Source organism: Hemibagrus wyckioides, linkage group LG05 (genome assembly GCF_019097595.1).
Source record: "Hemibagrus wyckioides isolate EC202008001 linkage group LG05, SWU_Hwy_1.0, whole genome shotgun sequence".
NCBI classification, from domain to species: domain Eukaryota; kingdom Metazoa; phylum Chordata; class Actinopteri; order Siluriformes; family Bagridae; genus Hemibagrus; species Hemibagrus wyckioides.
Genome location: NC_080714.1, coordinates 23,531,932 through 23,552,673, shown reverse-complemented (window position 1 = coordinate 23,552,673; position 20,742 = coordinate 23,531,932). Strand labels below are relative to the sequence as shown.

The following is a 20,742-nucleotide window of genomic DNA, read 5'->3' as shown; positions in this document are numbered from 1 at the left end:
GCACACATCACACAAAACACACCTGCACACATCACACAAAACACACCTGCACACTTCAGACAAAACACACCTGCACACATCACACAAAACACACCTGCACACTTCAGACAAAACACACCTGCACACTTCAGACAAAACACACCTGCACACATCACACAAAACACACCTGCACACTTCAGACAAAACACACCTGCACACTTCAAACAAAACACACCTGCACACTTCAGACAAAACACACCTGCACACTTCAAACAAAACACACCTGCACACATCACACAAAACACACCTGCACACTTCAGACAAAACACACCTGCACACTTCAGACAAAACACACCTGCACACATCACACAAAACACACCTGCACACTTCAGACCAAACAAACCTGTAGCCCTCAAACAAAACAAACCTGTCCACTTTAAACTAAACAAGTCTGCACAAATCAAACAAAACACACCTGCACACTTCACATAAAACATAATTTGTAGTAAGCTTAGCAGTTAGAAGACAGTCCTGTGTGGTCACTCCAGAAAAAATAGTCCATTTAAGGGGTATAAGGGATTTTAAGGAGCCAGACCACCCAGGGAAAGAAACTGTTACAGAATGTAGCAGTAACAGCCAGGAAATCTGGTACGCTTTTGCCAGACAGCATAGCGTTGCAGAGTGTGGGGGGTGGTGGTATCAGAGAGATCACTAGCTTATGAGCAATGAGCTTTTGTCTTGTTAATCATGCTGATTACACCCAATGTGATAATGAATAATTTAATAATGAATACTTGGTTGTTGATTATTGATTTAGCAGAAACATATAATGAGAATGGGGTGTAATTTTGCCTCTCATGAGCATCTCTGCAGGTTGATTGAAGGACGTTTTATTTGACAATTATGGATCCTGTTGGTGCGGTAGTAATACAGTTTTCATCAAATGTTTAGCTATTAAACACGTACAATAAAATCGGAACCTTCACGTTAACACCCTGGTTACACGACCCAGTAAAACCTGTCTGTCTGACTTATTGTTTGGATAGCATGACTATCAGTGAAAGGGCAGTGTGAAGTTTACTGAGGCAAAACCAGAGCAAGTCTATAGCAGGGGTCAGATCACAGCTAATCAAATCTATAATGGTAGCCGGAGGAGATAGAAGATACAAGATACACAAAATTGTAGGCTGGTTTCATTGAAGGTATAAAACATGGTTGGATTTTACAAGACAACAGAAACACAGAAGATTTGCAGAACGCATAGGTGCATGTAATCGTGGATGGGAGCAAACTTGTGAAATTTTGGATTATTGAATGAATTAATGGATGGATGGATGGATAGATGGATGGATCCAGCCATAGAGCTATTTTTTATAATCTCTCCACACATTAAGCCTCAGTTGAGATTATTGATCCGTTTGTGAGTCATTGAGATTTGTAGGTATAGATCGTGATTCGTTGCGCCTTTTTCCACTGTAACAAAAAGATCACGTACTCTTTAGCAATGCTTCACAAACTCCACTGGATTACCTAACGTAATCCTGGAAGATGTCTTTGATCTTACTCCTTTTCTCCACAGAATTGTGGATTAGGTGTATACAGTTTAACGAGAGTGAAACTCCATTTCAGCAGGTAGAACGCATAAACACAACACTACCCAAGTCCCCACTGAGTTGTCGTGCACCACGAACACAGTGGTAGTTATAATTCGGTCTGTTATCTGTGATCTATCTGCGATCCCGATCTTCCTGAATAAACCATGACCTTGTTTAACATCCACAAAGCATTTCATTAATCCTCGCTCTTATTGTTTAAAGCCATCTACTTATCTTTCTCCACTGGATAATACTGAGACACTCCACTTGCGTTAATGCACTCCAGTTTTATACAGATCCCGAGAATGGAAACGAAAAAACAAACTCGTAATTTTTCTGCTTTAGTGATTTATTTTTTGATGTTCTGTGGTGTTACTGTGTCTCCAGAACCTCAACAGTATTTTTTGCTGAGAAATGTGATGTGTACATTAAGTGAAAGCCTAGAACATACAGTACCTACTAAAAACATGGTTTGCAAAGAGTAAACTTAGCTTGCTGGCAAGTTTGCTCAAGCTTATCACCCAAGAACTGATTTTTATATTCACAGGTCCAGATGCCAAGTGTGTTTCTGTCAGATATGAGCTCTGTTTGAAAGTCTGCAGCCTGGTATTAGGATTTTCTTTTTAAAAAAATAAATAAATCTTTCAACAGGCAATTAATTTCATAGTCTGGTGCTACCTTCTGGATGCACCACATATCTCTTGGTCCCAGAGAGGCTATTTGGTTAGCTGGATGTGAAAGCAGTAATGAACAGTAATTTGTTTGATGTGATGCTTTTCTTAGAGATAGAGCAGAAACCAGATGGAGAGGGTAAAACGGGTCTGAATAGTTTCACGGAGAAGCTGATGGATTAATATGATTTCTGCTGATGGAGATGTGAAGTGTTGGAGGCTGTCAGAACTGCAGGACATGACATAAATATGAAGAGAAGTATACTTTGTGATTTGTTGTTTACACACACACAAGATCTATCTATCTATCTATCTATCTATTTATCCATCTATCTATCTATCTATCTATCTATCTATCTATCTATCTATCTATCTATCTATTTTTATATTTATGAGTGGCAGAAACAGATGTGTGTGTGTGTGTGACGATATAAATGGAGCATAAACTCTATCTTTCATTTTTTCTAAAATGTTGTTTACCTTCTGTTTACATTCTTAAATATTTATATTTCTATACATCATTTATATGTAAATGGGGCCTTGTGAAATAAAATGAGTGAAGGATCACGTGTGTGTGTGTGTGTGTGTGTGTGTGTGTGTGTGTGTGTGTGTCAAAAAGGGCTAATGTGTCTGTGACATGTAAGTCACATGCCAGGTGTTCAGAGACTTGTGGGCTTACAGACACAACACATACTCACCTCTAGCGAGAAAGCGAGAGAAGGTGATTGTGTGTGTGTGTGTGTGTGTATTTGTGTGCTGAGCTTTTATCACCTTTCTCTCCTCGTCTCCCTGTTCATCTCTCCTCTCTCTGCCACAGTGACAGAGTGAAAGGAACACCTCCATATATGAGACTCTTTTCCCAAAAGCTCTCCCACGAGCAGCCACACAGATGGAGGACTGTGATTAAAAATTAATGACCCTGTTTTGTTGCATGGAGGGAAAATAGGAGAGTAGAGCTGACTGTCACACTGCTCTATCGCAAAACACGTACACACATCTTATTCCAAAAACAACAGCTTCTTTTTTTTTTTTCCCATGAACGCTCGCATAATGTAGAGCAGGGGACCTCAAACTTTTTATAGTCACAGATTCAATTTTTAGTTAAAAAGATAATGGCTCCCTGCAGTACTTCAATACTCAGATTTATTTCACAAAACAATACAATAGTACAATAATATTTTAGAGCCAGTGTTTTTTACTTATTAAAATTTAAAAAGCGTGCAGTGGAACCTATGGATTTAATTCGTCCTGGAGGTGAAAATTTGTATTGCGATACGTATTTATCCGTGAGAAATAATGTAAATGCAAATCTGTTCCAGCCGCCCAAAAATATGACCAATACTAGCAATTTCCAAGGGTCATGGGTCCTCACAGGAAGTCGTGCCACCAAGCTTGGGCTAAAAGTAGAACAGATCACCCACGTCACCAATCTGTCAACAAAAAACGTAAGCGTAAAGTTGGCTTCGCTTGGATTTCCACTGACACAAACAAGTTTTGAACGGCTCCCAGATGTATGCGCAACTTTCGGTTCGGTTCGGTTCGTTCTTATGCCTAAAATGCTTCGTATGCCGATGCAAATTTCTTGCAAAATTTCAATTCTTAAGGTGAAAATTCGTGAGGTATGCCAAGGTTTCACTGTATATAATATTTGAATAAATCTATTTGTCAGTGTGACAATTACACAGCGTGACACGTGGCTTGTTGTACGATATTTTACCTTTACATTTTTTGATCACAATCTATGCACGCAAAATGCGTCGTAGGTTAAGTCAACATATTAAAAAGGTGTCTAAACAAAGGATAAATTCTAATTACTCTATTTATTGTGATTACACCCAGACATTAAGCTTTGATTCGGAATTCAGATGATTTGACAGTCTAATATGAATGTGAGATTCTTGCGAGAATAAATTAGACTTTCAAACAAGCGAACTGTTTAAACATCAACAGCGTGCTTACTGTTCAAATATTTGCTCCATTTGGATAATAAATCAATGGAGCTGTGCATTCTTTTACTCAGGCAAGCCCGTGGCTATGAGTGCTCTGACTGGTTAAGCTTGGGGCAAAAAGATCTGTAGGATCTTCAAATGCGTACCTTTATTTATCTGCTTTATGAAGATAGAATAAAGGGCATTGTAGCTGATAGTTAGAGAGAAGTATGAGTACAGTAAAATGAGGCCATATGTTATTATGTCTATCGTTGTTAAGCAATTCCTACAGTTGCATGTTTAGTTAGTTTGTTAAGGTTAGGTGGTTAGGTGTGACTGCTGATTAGAAGGTTGTGAGATTGAATTCCAGGGCCACCAAGCTGCTACTGCTGGCTCCTTGAGCAAGGCCCTCAACCCTCAATTGCTCGGTTGTATAAAACGTGATAAAATGTAAGTTGCTCTGGAAAGGGGCATCTGCCAAGTGCCAGAAATGTAAATTAAGAACAAGGGAGATTTTAGCCAACTCCATTCAAAATGCAGGTCAAACCTGGTGTACACTTACCCTGTGCTGTCCTCTAAGCCCTTGAATTTATAATCAAGAGGATATTGGATAAAATCTGGTCTTTTGTAAGCACTTAATAAAACCCAGATGTCAATTCCAGGAGCTAAATCGATTATAAATTGACACTTAAGTGTACTTAACAAACTGGTTGGGTTAGGTTCACTTCCTGTAGCTTGCCATAGTAAACCTTTCTAAAATAGTATCAACTAAATATACCAAACAGGAATTGTAAGTAATCATAATGGATCAACAAGAGTCAGAGAAGAAGTTAGGCAGCAGGAAATTACTTTGTATTGGACTAACATGGAACAGGTGAACACAAGTAGGCAACAAATCAATGAAAGGACAGGGGCAGAGACAGAACTGGGACCAAACAAGTGTTTGGGGCACTGCCGCTGTTGGGCCCCTGAGCAAGGCCCTTAACCCTCTCTGCTCCAGGATCCTGTATCGTGGCTGACCCTGTGCTCTGACCCTCAGACATTGAGATATGCGAAGAAAGAATTTCACTGTACTGTAATGTATATGTGACAATAATAAAGGTTTCTTCTTCTTTTAGTGATCATGGGCACCCATGCCATGCTTATTTATCTTACATTTTTCTATTTTAGCAGGAGAACGCATATAAAACTTGCCGCTTTTTATGAATTTTTTAGTAAAATTTTCATCTGAATATCTCTCTTAAAACCGTACGTCTGGATCAAACTCTTATTCTAGGCGACAATATTTTTAAGATGTCCTCTGAAGTGCCTTTTTTTTTTTTTTTTACACTTTTCCAGTCAAATAATTTTAATGAATCCTAAGTGAAACAGTAAGTGTTATAAACTGGTGAAACAGTAACAAGCCACCAGGTACTGCTCCTTACATTTTATGTGTGTCATGTTGTAAACCAAACAGCCTCATAATTATTAACATCTTTTCAGTATCAGTCATCACTCCACCAGCCTCAGGATTGAAAAGCATCCCTTTACAGAAGAATTAAAGAGCTTTTATGAGGAAATTGTAGACACTTGTTTCTATGACCGGGTTCGAAGCAAATTTGCAGCAACAGTAATGTGTTAATGGATTTCCAGATGCAAGTATCCAGAAATAACTGTAACATTCATAATTATACCAGGAAATGTCTTAAGAATTAAGGTGTTCATTATATAATATTATAATTGTATATAATGGATTATCAGGATATGATTTAGTCAATCTTCCAGTTGCTGTGAAGAACCATTTAAAAGCCCCAACTATCCCCAAAACAGATGCCCTGTTAAAAATCCTTGCCTTATTGATTTTTGTCACACACACACACACACAAACACCTGACACAAAGTACCTGGTCTTTCTAGGGAGTTCGTGTGTACACTCCATGCTTGCTCTCTCAAGCCAGAGTTGGGAATATTTAATGAAAAAATGTACCAAAGTTGGAGCCTTGATGTCAGTGAACTGACTTGAGTTCTTTGGAGTGTCGCTTCACTGAGCATACTCTTAACTTCGACGCTCAGGGTCAGATTGTGGTTTAAAAGCCGCCATGAAGTGCTGGGAAAAGTTTAGCTCTAGAGCTGTCAGAAATTCAAGTTGAGCAATGAAGGTATGTAAATGATTCTTATTAAAACTTCTCATTGTGTCAGAGCTGGATGGTAGAGGGCGTGAATGCAGGCGATATTCCATTTAATTGGCTTTAATGAAACGATTTGTGCAGAATAAGGAACAATTGAACGTGCTAATTAAGCTGTATTACTTTTTCTTGTGGTTGACTGCAACAGTTACAGTTTAGCAAAGCAGTGTGTAGATGTGTAGAAATTGATGTTCTGTATGTGTTCATGGCATATCAGATCTGCAAAAATTTTTTTTAAATCAGGCCAAAGAACAATCATATTATAATTAATGGACATTGGTATGGCTGTGGATATTCGTTTATTCTTCCACAGGATGTCTCGATTTAATATCTTAAAAGGTGTATTGTTAAAAGTGCTATTCAAAGTAATAGCTAAGTAAAGGGTCTCTTTATTTTATATCAGAATAAAAAGTACACACCTGGCAGCACTGTATACGCAGATTGGAGCAAGACGCTGGTGTGCACCTGCTTTTTGCAGTTTTTGAGGTGGACAAAATTGCACACAAAATCAACTGCGGGATAATTTCCCTAAAAGATAACAGTTGAGCACGTTGAGAAGAAATATGTATTCAGTCTCCCTTTTTAAATGGCGAACTTCCTACAAAGCTTGTAAGATTTGCCTAATTATGTCTGAAAACGGGTGCAAACAGCTTTGTACGTTTAGCCCTCGTCTAGCTTAATGTTTCCTTTCAGTGCTTTTTGAACATTCTGTTTTAAGTGGCTAAGAGTTTGTCTCAATAATTATACTTTTCTTTTTCGTTTTCTTTTTTTTTTTTTACCACTAGATGAATTTAATGGTTGTCTTCGTAGCTCTGAGGACTAGAGACTAAGTTGTTTGTGCCAGTTTTGTACAAAACACACAATTACTCTTGAAAACAACTCAGCACATGTAGCTCTCAATGCCGTGAAAGAAAGCATTAATTAAAAAATTTATACAGAAACGCATATTGTGTCAAAATGTTACCCAATTAAAAAAGAAAGTGAGAGTCTGTATTGAGGCAGTTATACTTAAGTGAAGGTTCAAAAGTGTCATTATTTACATATCCAATTATTACAAAGTAAAAGTACTGGAACATATGAGAAAGATTAATTTTATTAACCACACAATAATGATGTGTTTGTTAAGCTAAAGATACAGCTGTAGTGACTAGTTACAGCTAGCTAGACCTGTCACAGTATATAAATATCAAAAATGGTTTCATTTGACAATATGGCTTTCACCGTCATTATTCCGTAACTTATTAAATAGCACATGATCCAGCACATGCTTTTAGCCTCTTGGTGGTCCAGCGGAAGGATCCTGCACTCTCATTGCCAAGGCCTGGGTTCAATTTCCAGGCAAGGCGCTAACCCAACCGCTGAAGAGCCAATTCTTAGTGCTAGTTCGAAGGCCAGATGAAATAGGAGGGTCACCAAATGATCCGCTGTGGCATCCAGCACATGCTTTTATTTTTCATTTATATATATATATATATTGTGTGCCAACTGTTTATTGTGCACATAAATCAATTTTCGATGTTATGATGTGTTAAATAGTTTAATTTTTAGAAAGGTAAAGTAAAACAAAATTGAATTAGCTGTACTGAACATAGGTATAATAAATAGACAAAATATAATAAATACAGTATATGATTCCAATTTAATGACTGATTATATGATTATATTATATGTGTGGATGTGTTGTTTTCTTCTTTTTTTTGTGAGGCTTTTGAATGATAAGCTGACCTGCTATGCTTAAGTGTTTTTCATAATTTTATCTAAGTAATTCAGCCCTCGATATCAGCAATGTCTCAGTGAAGATGCTCTCTCCTGTGTTGTGTGCAAAAATAAATAAATCCTATGAAAGGCCAAGTATTGTCCATACAAAATAAATGCACTTAATTTCATGTAACTGGGACATACTTAAACTTCTTTGTGTAACTTTCATGCATTTTCTAAATTGTGTTTAAGTCTAAATACTAATGTCTGCAATTTCTGTATTCAGATTTTCACAGTTCACACTTTACACTGTACACGCCCCCATGTTTATTGACATTAATGCCCTGACCAATTGCTGCTAATTCATCTATATTTAAAGAAAAAAAAATACAGTAAAATAAAAAATAAAAAAAAACAGTTATATAGTTAGTCTAAAATGACAAATAAGTAAGAAATCCAGAAATACACACTTCTAAATTTGGCATTTTTTGGAGGATTGTGTAGTGACTCTGGTTATGAGCTCAACCTGAACCTGAGAATATCTGACTCCTCTAAACAAAGTTCGACTTTAGTGAGTCGTTTATTGATTGGATTTTCTGGGGTAGAAACTGAACTCTAGATGATGATGTTTCTCATGGAAGTTCATGTTTGCTGCCAGACTCATCAATCTAATTGTGTTGAGTTTCTTCCTAATTTTTTTTCTTTAACAGCGCCATCTCGCTCTTATTTTTCAGGTCTGAAGCGGATTCATGCCCTGACCATTCAGGCTAATTATGAGTTGAGGATTGACATGGAGGACTTTGAGAACAGCACTTCCTTCGCGCAGTATGGATCCTTCGGAGTTGGATTGTTCTCCGTTGACCCGGACGAGGACGGCTACCCGTTGAGCATAGCGGACTACTCAGGAACCGCTGGTAGGTTCATTCTTTGTCTGGAGAGCTTTAGTATTCAGCAGCTATGGCTGTATCTCAAGCTGAATCTTTTAGATTTATGAGGAAGGAGGAACCTTTCAGAGCTGTATTATACTGCAGTGCTTTATTGAGTCGTATTGTGAAGACTCATGCTGCACTACAGAAATGTAGAAAATACTAGCTGTTTTTCACTTTTCAAGTTAAGACCAACCTTGTGACCTAATTGTAACAAAAAAAGGTTTATTGTTAGATCATTAGGATTAAATTGGATGTCAACCCATTAGAAAATGATGGTTGTGCACCAAAATATTAAGTTAAGTATACCATTATTTTTGTCTAGGCCAGTTTTTCTTCCATTAATGGAAAGGTACTAACAATTTTGTCCACATGTGTATTTATAGCCTCATGGTACAGTAGGTGCTTCTGGCATAACGTAACACAAAGCAGACTGATGTGTCTTCGGATCACACAAAACCCCCAAAAAACCCCACAAGTATACCAGACTCAGTACGGTTCATTTGTGGGTCCTTGTAGGTGAGTCTGAGATCATTTGGAGTGTTCACATTATATCAGCTCGAGAAAGCTTTGAGTGCTCAAACGAACGAGGCGTGAAAAGTTGACTTTGTACCTTTTTTTAAGTATATGTAAAAATGCTTGCATATAAACATGACAGCGTATGAATAATTCAAATGTATACATTACTAGTAGAAAATGGGGATAAACCTGCGGTACACTTGAGTGAACTTCTTTTCATGAGTGAAAGAATGTGCTGAAATGAAATTCGGAATAATACATTATTTACCGTTCAAACAAAATCTGTTCAGTGGATTTCAAACAGTAGGTGGTTTTGCGCTACAGCGGCTCACTCTCTGTTGCTCGATTTCTTATTTCATTTGACGCAACTTTAGCCTGAGGCTCAGATTTCTCTTACTGCAGGAAAAGTTGAGCAGAGTGCAAATAAACGTCACTACCTACAGATGCAATATCTCCTGTGTTACCCTTAAAAGACCCAAAGTATAGTTTTAGTAAAGTTGCCTACTGGACTCTAGAGTGAACAAAAGTCTGAGTAGATAGTATAGGAATTGTCATGAAAATCAGCACTTACTGTATTTTTAAAGCTTCTCATCCTATAAATACTGAAAAAATAAAGTATATCTGCTGCTTATCTCAGTGTGGCAGAGAACCTTTACCTACACTGCCCTCAGGTTCTCTGTCAAGCGTTAATTGGTTTTCTGCAATCAATCTGTCCCAAGTTCCTGTCCTCTGCCTCTGGCCTCCTCACCAGGTCGGACTCACCGGGAGGAGTAGCGATAATGAGGCAGTGTGACACGTCTATTGCATGCCATAAAGGTGGACAGTTTGCTAATTATGGGAGACCAAAAAAACCACTTTATATAAATAAATAAATATAAATCAGTGAGGGGGAAAAAAAGCAGAATCTGCTCTGCTCTAATTAACCATGCACCTTCAGCTTTCTGCAGAACAGCTACTGCAGTGATCCCCGAGGTGATTGCCTTAGGGTGTTCACTCGTTTTGTCAAAATTGCTTTTACATATAGTCCTATGGGAAGTGCCGACAAGTTCGGTGGAATGTAACGTCTTTCTTCGTTTCTTCCATTGGTTTTTGCCACAAAAGTTGTTGTTTTGTCATAAAAGAAATCAAGCACTTTTTCATCACCGGATCTATTAAATCCCAAGAACAAAATAACACAACAGACAGTAGAAAACCCGCTTGTCTTGCTAGTAAATGTATATGTGCTTTATGTTATTTTTAGACACATGCCAGGATTCCAACATTGCATTGTATCTAGATATACGATACAGCAGAAGAGAGACATGAGACATAAGAGAAGAACGCTATAGTTATGAACCAGTCCTACTTTAAATCTAGATATATACCATGGTCGAAATGCTGTCTTGCTTCTTGTACGCACTCGTAAACGAGTACATTTTATCTCTGAAGCACGGACAAGCTGCAGAGACTAAAATCCAAAAAATGGCAACAAACCATAAAGGTATTCTTTGTAAATCAAATCAACATTATTTTAATTAGTCTCATGCTCTACTCAGACAGTATGTGTCTGATGCTGTCTGATTATACACTCAGTGGTCATGTGAATCAGAAACTTGCCAGCTACTATCTCATTGGCTATCTTTCTTCCATGAACTGAGATATACACATTTACTAAACAATATGACAAAAAGCAAAAATATAGTCCCTGGGCTTTACAAAATTCCATAGCATCTGTATTTAAAAATGTAACAGCCTGGGAAACGTTTCATATTGTGACATTTCACACTGTATACTTCTGAAAAACTATAGACTCTATCTGAATCCTAATGAAAAATTCTAGCATTTAAACTCTGGTTAAAAAAAGCCTGGTTAAAAAAATTGGCGCAAAAGCTAAGTCTATCCAAAACCCTATTTGTTGTAATTCTAATTATTATTGTTTGCCAGAATTCAGCCACAGCAAAAGCCAGTGGGTTTTCCCAGACCACTGCACATATTATTTCAGTCTTTTCTTAAAGCATTAGGTGTCAAGTAATTCTGTGTTCTGCAGCTAGCACTGAAAGGAGAAATGAAAAATCCGAGGCCAGTGGATGGCAACTGAAAGTCTAATGCAGTTGTTTTGTCCCTTGGGCTAATCCCCTTAGGCTTTCCCTCAGGAACCACATGGCTGCCCTTCATTGCTTCTTGTACGGCAGTAATTCTGTGGTGGCCAATCAAGTTTCTGCAACTGCCTGAGGCAATAGGACGTGTCAATTGTTTACAGTTTACTTACTTAACCTCCAGAGCAGACACTCTATTAGAACGGCCATTTTAAAACAAATATCCTTGAGTGTTTGTGTCCACCATTTCCACCAGGCTAAATACTCATTTTAATGCCACATTTGTTTGCGCTAATATCAGTAAGAAAAAGCAAAATTTCAAATCTGACTGGTCAGAAGGACTGGAAATTTATTATTAATACTTTAAAATTAGGAACTCTCAATCTATGAACTCTCTCTGTGTTTCTTTTATTAAAGAAAGTAGTGCTTGAAAAGTTCTAGACTTTCAGTATGAATCCTGTGTATAGTAAATGACAACACGGACTTGTTTTGCAGACATTCCACAGCATTAAGTTCATGCAACTTGAAATGGATAAAGACTATGATGTGTGAATTTTCATTGGCAGGTCACGGTGGTATAAGAAGCATCAAACACTTATAGCATAGCTGTTATAAGAAAATAAACCAATTCAGGTTGGTAAGAGGAACTTGAAATGAGGCCAAACCTGATTATTTTGCTATCACAGCACATCCCCAAGTGTTTTATTCCTTACGTACCAAAGCCTGTTTGAGCGCACGCTTCTTGTCATTTATTCTCCACTGTTCTATTTATAAATGTGTGTGCATAATAGCTCATAATGATTTCATGGCTAGGTGGGTCTATTCCAAAACGTCTGATTTAAATGCGTGGTGTAGTCGGGTGTGTTTTTGTCATTTTGGCGCTGCAGCTCTGAAGCCTGAAATGTTTGGGAAAAAACAATTGACTCTGTGTATGTTTGCGTAGGAAAATTACAGCATTAGCTTGCACATGATCAGTGATTTGTTACGCCTTGTAACGTTCTGTAGCTGAAATTAGTCTAAAAATATGAGAATCTGAGAGAAAGGAATCAAATTACTTTGCACTTGCAGTATGCTAACATGCCTGGTCATTAACCCAAATGATCAATAGGCTTCATTTTGATGTTATAACTCCATGGTCTTCTGATATCATAACTCCATGGTGTTTTGATGACATATCTCCACATGGTTCTGATGTCATACCTTTGATATCCAGAGGGTGGCGGTCGCCAAATAATAGAAATTAGTTGACATAATAGGTGACAAAGTTATGCCTTCACAATTAACATAACGTCACAGGGTTTTGATGTCATAACTCCATGGATTTCTGATGTCATAACTCCACAGGGTTTTGATTTCATAACTCAATGGTGTTCTGATGTCATAACGTCATAGGGTTCTAATGTCATAACTCCACAGGGTTTTGATGTTGTAACTCCATGGTGTTTTGATGTCATAACTTCACAGGGTTTTGATTTCATAACTCCATGGTGTTCTGATGTCATAATTCCACAGGGTTCTGATGTCATAACTCCACAGTTTTGATTTCATATCTCAACAGGGTTTTGATGTCATAACTCCACAGGGTTTTGATGTCGTAACTCCATGGTGTTTTGATGTCATAACTCCACAGGGTTTTGATGTCATAACTCCATGGTGTTTTGATGTCATAACTCCACAGGGTTTTGATGTCGTAACTCCATGGTGTTTTGATGTCATAACTCCACAGGGTTTTGATGTCATAACTCCATGGTGTTTTGATGTCATAGCTTCACAGAGTTCTGATGTCATACCTCCACAGGGTTATGACGTCATAACTCCTCAGCGTTTTAATGTGAATTTGATGCTGTAACCATAAAGTGAGAATTGCCAAGGTTGGCGTGAGTTATTTTAATTCCCCACAATTACGGATACACCAAAAACACCAAATTGTTATAAACAGCACTTGGTATTAACGTATCGTGGATATTTGGACATTTTAAACACTCCACACTGAACACAGCAGAAGAAGAAACCGATGCACCCACAAGGCATCAGAGATTTATGAGCGTATCTCTGCTTTATGATATGATCTCTCGATTATTTCTGTAAAAGTTCTGGTGTGATTCATATGTCTGCAGGAAAGGCTGATGTCATCAACCGCCATCGAATTCCATTACACTGCAACATTACATTTACGAGACCTGCAGTCCATCACACTGCTACAGCACGCCGAATTAACCTGTTACGGCAAATTAAACTCTTCTCTTCTCCTGTGTTCTCTTCTCTATTTTCTCCTCTCCTCTGGTGTCTTTTCATCCCTTCTTTTCTCCTTTTTTTATTATCCTCTCTTCTATTCTCTCCACTGTTCCCTTCTCTTCAATTCCTTTTTTTCCTCTTCTTCTCTTCTCTTCTCTTCTCTTCTCTTCTCTTCTCTTCTCTTCTCTTCTCTTCTCTTCTCTTCTCTTCTCTTCTCTTCTCTTCTCTTCTCTTGCATTCTCATCTCATCAGTTAATTTCACCTTTTCCCATCTTTACTATCTTTACCGCTTAAACACTTCTAAGCTAATGAATAATATTTTAGCAGATGAAGTACAAGGTAGAACCTTTATAAAAAATGATGAGCTTTGACATGATGAATTACATTCTGTACTGTTGAATCAGACAGTTATTATGAGTAATTTAATTTCATAATGGAATGTAATGAGACATAGTAATGTGATCTTTATTCTCTTCATTCCACAGCCCACATTTTAGCTTTTCGAATTAGCTCCCTCTCTCTTGCTACACGTACTCTTGCTAAGGGCTGCATTTATGTTTGAATTGTCAATCTGTTGATAGTGGGTTTGTTGTAGTTCATGATTAGTGATGAAATATACCAGACTCTCTACAGATCGACTTCAGATTTAAGTGATAAATGATGTCCTGTCATTTTTTTTTTTTAATGGCTGAACAATTTATGACTGAATCACTTCACTACAATAGAAATCAGATTATACTAATCAGCCAAGCTCATATAGTAAGAGAGAGAAATCATACTTAAAAACTGCATATTGATCTAGTTACATACTGGATTATAAACCTTGTATTCTGTCTCACATAGGAGAAAAAAGGATTTAATGAATCAAATGTAAATGCAAATCCAATACCTGTGATAAATCTCTCTTAATTAATGGATATTAAAAGTATAAATCAATTTTAATGGCTGAATTCTATGTCATTTTTAATATACTCTAGAGGTTATTGTGTACAATTATCAATCAGCGAGTTCTAAAGGCAGAAGCAGAACAAAATTCATTGTTAATATCCAGAGGGTGGCAGTCGCCAGATAATAGAAATTAGTTGACATAATAGGTGACAAAGTTATGCCTTCACATTTAACATAATGTCACAAAGTTTTGATGTCGTAACGCCATGGTGTTCTGATGTCATAACTCCACAGGGTTTTGATGTTATAACTCTATAGGGTTTTGATGTCATAACTCCATGGTGTTTTGATGTCATAACTGCACAGGGTCTTTATATCATAACTCCACAGGGTTTTGATGTTATAACTCTATAGGGTTTTGATGTCATAACTCCATGGTGTTTTGATGTCATAACTGCACAGGGTCTTTATATCATAACTCCACAGGGTTTTGATGTCATAACTCCATAGGGTTCTGATGTCATAACTCCATAGGGTTCTGATGTCATAACTCCACAGGGTTGTGATGTCATAACTCCATAGGGCTCTGATGTCATAACTCCATGGTGTTTTGATGTCATAACTGCACAGGGTCTTTATATCATAACTCCACAGGGTTTTGATGTCATAACTCCATAGGGTTTTGATGTCATAACTCCACAGGGTTGTGATGTCATAACTCCATAGGGCTCTGATGTCATAACTTCAAAGGGTTTTGACATCACACTTAATTTCTCCATCAAATTATTTATATTTCTAGTGAACTGTGCATCCAGGAAGGTATTAGTTAAAATAGAAAGCAAACTACCTAGCTAAATAACATCCTAATGCTACTAAAGCATTACAGTGTACTAGATAGCTTCCTGGACAATATTTTAGTTTTACCACCACTTCAAAAAAGAGAATAAAGCTGCTAGTTATCAAAAAAAAGAGAGCATAAAACAGCATAAAAATAAGAACCTACGATTTCTACATCAACATTTACAACACTTATAATTCAGCCAGCAAGCAAACAGCACTCCAAGGATTGTGACTAAGCTCCACCCACTAAAAAAAAGCATAGTCAGTGACAGTTTTATAATTTTGTCCTTCTACCTTTTATTGAGTCACACAATCATCCTTATTCCTCTTGGCTTCCTTTATTTATTTATTTATTTATTTATTTATTTTTTTTCTGTTGCTTTAGGTGACTCATTGCTCAAACACAACGGCATGAAGTTCACTACAAAGGACAAGGACAACGATCACTCGGAGAACAACTGTGCCTCCTTCTACCACGGAGCCTGGTGGTACCGAAACTGCCACACGTCCAACCTGAATGGACAGTACCTACGCGGCCAGCACTCGTCCTACGCCGATGGCATCGAGTGGTCCTCCTGGACGGGCTGGCAGTACTCCCTAAAATACACGGAGATGAAAATCAGGCCTATATGCGAGGAAAATTAGTGAGTGATGGACAAGGAAAGAACATTGCTAATGCAAAAAAAAGGAGAAAAAAAAAGAAAAAAGAGTTGGGCTCTAGGTGTTAGAGCAACTAACTACACAAGAGAAGTGAACTGTCTAGGAGCCATTAGCCCAGTATGAACTGTTCCTCTCTCTGACATCTCAACAGCACAATAAAGGAAAGAGCACAATTACTGAGACTTTTATCAGTGGTGGAGTGGTGATACTATGCCCTTGTTCATCAAGAGGAATTACTCCCAGTAAACCAGTACAAGAACAACAAGGTGAAGGAATCATTCAATCTATGGGAAATGATCAAGAAAAAAAAAAAAACACATCAAGAACGTCAGTTTGATTGAAGCTGTTCTCGACTGCTACAGAGTGGATTACTATGAATGTCTTTATTAATGGTTGACGGAGCACAGTGGACTCTTTGCAGTACATTCTTTTAGCAGAATAATTGGCCTGTAAATAGTTTAATTGATCCCCCAGAGCTTGGCTTTATTCACTTTGTAAATGAACATCTCCATGTTCACTTCTCCATGCAGCAGAGCAAAGGTAGCCTTTTTCCACCAACACTGTATTGGGTGCTGGTTCCGAAGCTGTTTTTAGCATGAATAGATAAATCATTAACACATCTACATCTAGCTCATCTTCAACATTCTAGTTGTTATTAACGGTTCTTCATGTTCTACATATAGATCAGAATCACCATTATTTTTTTGAGTATTGTAAGTTTTACATGTACAAGGAATGAATCGAATAAACATAAAAAAAAATATAAAACGTTGACACAAAAGGAATCATTAACTGTATAAGTGCAGGATATACAAAAGTGAACCAGTTCAAAGGGTAAATTGCAAATGCTACATGCAGTGCAGATGAAATATTAACTGTTAATTAGTGGACCAGTGCAAATGCCCACAGATCAAGGTAAGAAGGTGCAGGTGCAGTATGGCTGTCTGCGTTGGGTGCATTATTATAATATATAATATAGATAAGGGAGTTGTTTTTGATAAGGCAAAATGCTGATAGAAAGAAAGTGAAAGCTGTTGAAAAATCGAGAGTGGATGTTAAAATGAATCAAATTGGGACCAGTGTAGATATTTTCATACCTAATACCCGGGTTTCCATTTGGGCTGAAGTTAGTTAAAAGCAAAGCTTTGGTTAGGATTGTGGTAGCAATGGGGTATGGTCAAGCACAGCCTATAAATGGGAGGAGGAGAGAGCAGAGAACGAGTGTGTGATGGGTGGTTGGTGACAGCTGTGTGTGGTTAAGAATAAAGTGTATTTATACATTGTGTGTGTTGCAGTAAGTGAGTGTTGATGTCAAGAGTGAGAGTCCATGCAGGATGAGCTGACCTTACCATGAGCAGACAACAACAGTGAAATAGTGTGCTTGCTAGGATATAACCAAATATGAATATAATATTCAGTATTTCTTTTTTTAGTTATTTCCATATTTATTTATTTATTCTTTTAGAACGCTTGCCAGAAGTCAGAATGAAGTAAATTAACAGATGAGACTTTCTCATTTGCTAATTTTGTTCTTTCATACCAAGGGATGATTTAGAGCAGTCAACAGACCTAGAGGTGCAAGAAAACCAGAGAAAACATATGGCCAGAACACTAGACAGTAACGGTCAGTAATATTAAGTCATGGAGTCATCCTGGAGATGTGAGGCACTGTGCTGTCCACTACATGTCACGCAAACATAAAAGAACATACAGAATATATGTATATATTTTTTAAACTATAGTTTTGATAATAATCACTGATGGATCGATCACGGAAGTGGTCCCAGAAATATGTACTCATTATTTTACAAAATTTGACTCTGGAATGGTTCTCTGTTTAACCGGTGAGCCGAAAATGGATCTCTGACAGCACCAGCTCCAGCAGTGTTTCGGTGGAAAAAGGTGTAGCTTGCTAACATTTTTGTTCTTTGTCTATCTACTGAATGTTAAAAACGAAACATTCCCAATCATAACATTTGCTAGAGATACTGTACTTCTGTTCCGGTCCAGATAAAATCAGATGCAAAGAACAAGCACAGCACAAGCTAACTGATGTGTCTGGATTGGTCTGAGCTTGAAAATCAGTATGACTTCTAAGAAAATATCACCAGTTATACCAGTAAAACTGAAGTCTGCTGTTTTTTTTTTTTTTTTTTTCATGCTTTGTATTGACCCTGAAAAAAATAATAAGGCACAGTGTTGTGGGCGTTTCATCCTATTTATGTTTGTATCCTAACATTGCTAAACGTTTGTTAAATAATATTGTTAAATAATAAAAAAAAAAAGATTTTATGAACTTTTTGTCCACTTTGTTTGAACACTGTGACATCCTGTGCTGTACTAAAATCTGACACAGTGCTTGTTATGTAAGTATTTATAAGTTACTTTTTCTAGCCAGAGGAGAAAAGTGTGGTTTATTGATCACTGACCTCACTAAAGATCAGCCAATTCTTGGTGTAGTTCTAGTCTTTTTTTGTTTTTTTTATCACTTATACTAAATGTGGGATGACTAGGTCATACAAACATATCCTAACCCCATCACCTTATAACAGTTATTATAAAACTATATTATAAAACAGAATGTTTTGGTTCTGAAACCTGATTAGCTGCATGTTGTTGTTTAAAGCCTGGATATAGCCACATCTGTGGCTAAACAAACAAAGATGCTTGGAGATAGGATGCAGATGTTGTTTATTCAGAGGGTCACAAAAATAGGTCCAATAGAGTCTAATAGACACAGGATCAAAATCAGACACAGGTCAATAGAGAAATGAGGTCAATTGAGAATATTCTTAGTCCAAAAAAACAGGTAAACAGGAACATAAAGTCAGGCATGGCAAACCTGTATCACTGAATCTATACTTTGGAAATCATAAACTGAAACAAAGGTTTATTATATTAAGAGAATATACCGATTAAACACAGAGGGACGGTGACTAGGAGTGTGGGATTGCAGGTAACCGCTGGGAGTGTGAGTCTAGGGCGGCCATGTTTGTTTGTAGGCCACAGTGAAACGTTGGATGATGTGACAGACTACATCCTAGTGCTTGCAGGAGAGGCACCCGGCATCCCTGACATAGGCCCAATCCCTACATCCCACTTTCTCTGGTAAATAAACAAGAGAGTTGATCATATCAATCTACTCCATTTTTATGGAGAGAACTGGAGGTATAGTGAAAAGACAAAAGCTATTTTTATACTGCATGCCACCAGAAATTATATTTTGTTTGTCTTAAAATTTTTTGCCGTTCCTAATGAACATTCTTGTATATAACATGCCAAATAAATTCCTATTCATTCTTTTGGGCTCACCCTTCCACAGAAAAAAAATAAACAATAGAACTGGATTCAGGGATCTGCTGTGCATGACGAATTCGTTTTCCTCTCTGGCTGGTTTTCATCATTAATTTCACATGGTAGAGGTGCCAGTATCACACAATTCATGGGCAAGAATATCACAAATGCTGGAATATATTGATGCAGTAGCCATTGTTCTGTCTGTGGAAAACCATAATCGTTGCCCATTCTGTTGCTTAGCCACCAAAGCTTTTGTTAGTTGTTAATCATTTTTTGTAAATAATACTAATAATATACTAATAATATAACACAATGTTGACTGAAAACCGGATTTGATCATCCTGTTTTTTGTGACTATTTTATGAAACAAGCCACTCAAGGGCATCTTACAGTGAGTTTATTACAGGTAAGGCAGTTTTAGAGTCCGCTTCATATTGTGCATACTGTAAAAGCACCCTTATCCCCGGGAAAAATGACTAAGCACAGTATTTCCACACACTTACACTAGTGCTTGTGGTTTTGAGGTATGTTATGACTGATCTGATCCGTATATTTATTGCTAAGAACATTAACCATGGCTTATTTTAATACAGATTTAGCTAATCAAATATGCAACCTTTTTTTTTTTTTAAATATTATTATCAGTAATGCTGTGATGTCCAGAAATGAAAATCCAGATATTTTCACAGTAGAATGTCACCCTTAAATTGTTTTGGAAAAGATAGCTAAAAGGTCAAAATGTTCCCAGAATAAATCGAATGGAGAAAAGGAATGAAGTACAACAGCAATTTTAGTCCCATTGTATAAAAATGTCAGTCATTTTACTTAAAAAGCCAATATTTATGCATGAAAATCTAGCTCTCAAATATACACACTTGAAAAATAAATGATTATGACCAGTTGTCATTCGCTTATCAAAGACAATGCACTTAGTACCAGCTGACACTTTTTTTTTTATTATTATTATGATTATGACAGATTAACTCTCAATAAGTAGAGTCTAGAGCTTTAGCTAGCAGTCACTGCCAGAGAGATGAAATCATTTATTAAAGATGATCATGGTACATTAATGAAATGGGTCTGACAGTTACGTTTTCCCCTCAGACACTGGAGGAGATCTTTCAATGCTATGAGGGTTCTCATATTTTGCCATGTGATGACAAAGCAAATGCCATCAGCTGAACTATTTCACTTGTATGAGAAGAATGAGAAGATTCGTTTTAATTTATTTCGCGGTGAAAAAGAATTAGTAGGTTTCAAGAGCTT

The 20,742-nt window shown here is 37.2% G+C and overlaps 1 protein-coding gene across 1 annotated transcript in view; it reads left to right on the top strand.

Annotated features, from left to right (window-relative positions):
- The window catches only part of LOC131352632 (fibrinogen C domain-containing protein 1-like), an 88,681-nt gene extending 70,237 nt beyond the window's left edge, over positions 1-18,444 (top strand). Inside the window, exons 6-7 of the mRNA XM_058388887.1 lie at positions 8,771-8,950; positions 15,905-18,444. Coding sequence (XP_058244870.1) covers positions 8,771-8,950; positions 15,905-16,164 — 440 coding nt within the window. The 3' untranslated portion in view covers positions 16,165-18,444. The remainder of the gene's footprint in view (positions 1-8,770; positions 8,951-15,904) is intronic.
- The last annotated feature ends 2,298 nt before the right edge of the window (positions 18,445-20,742 follow it).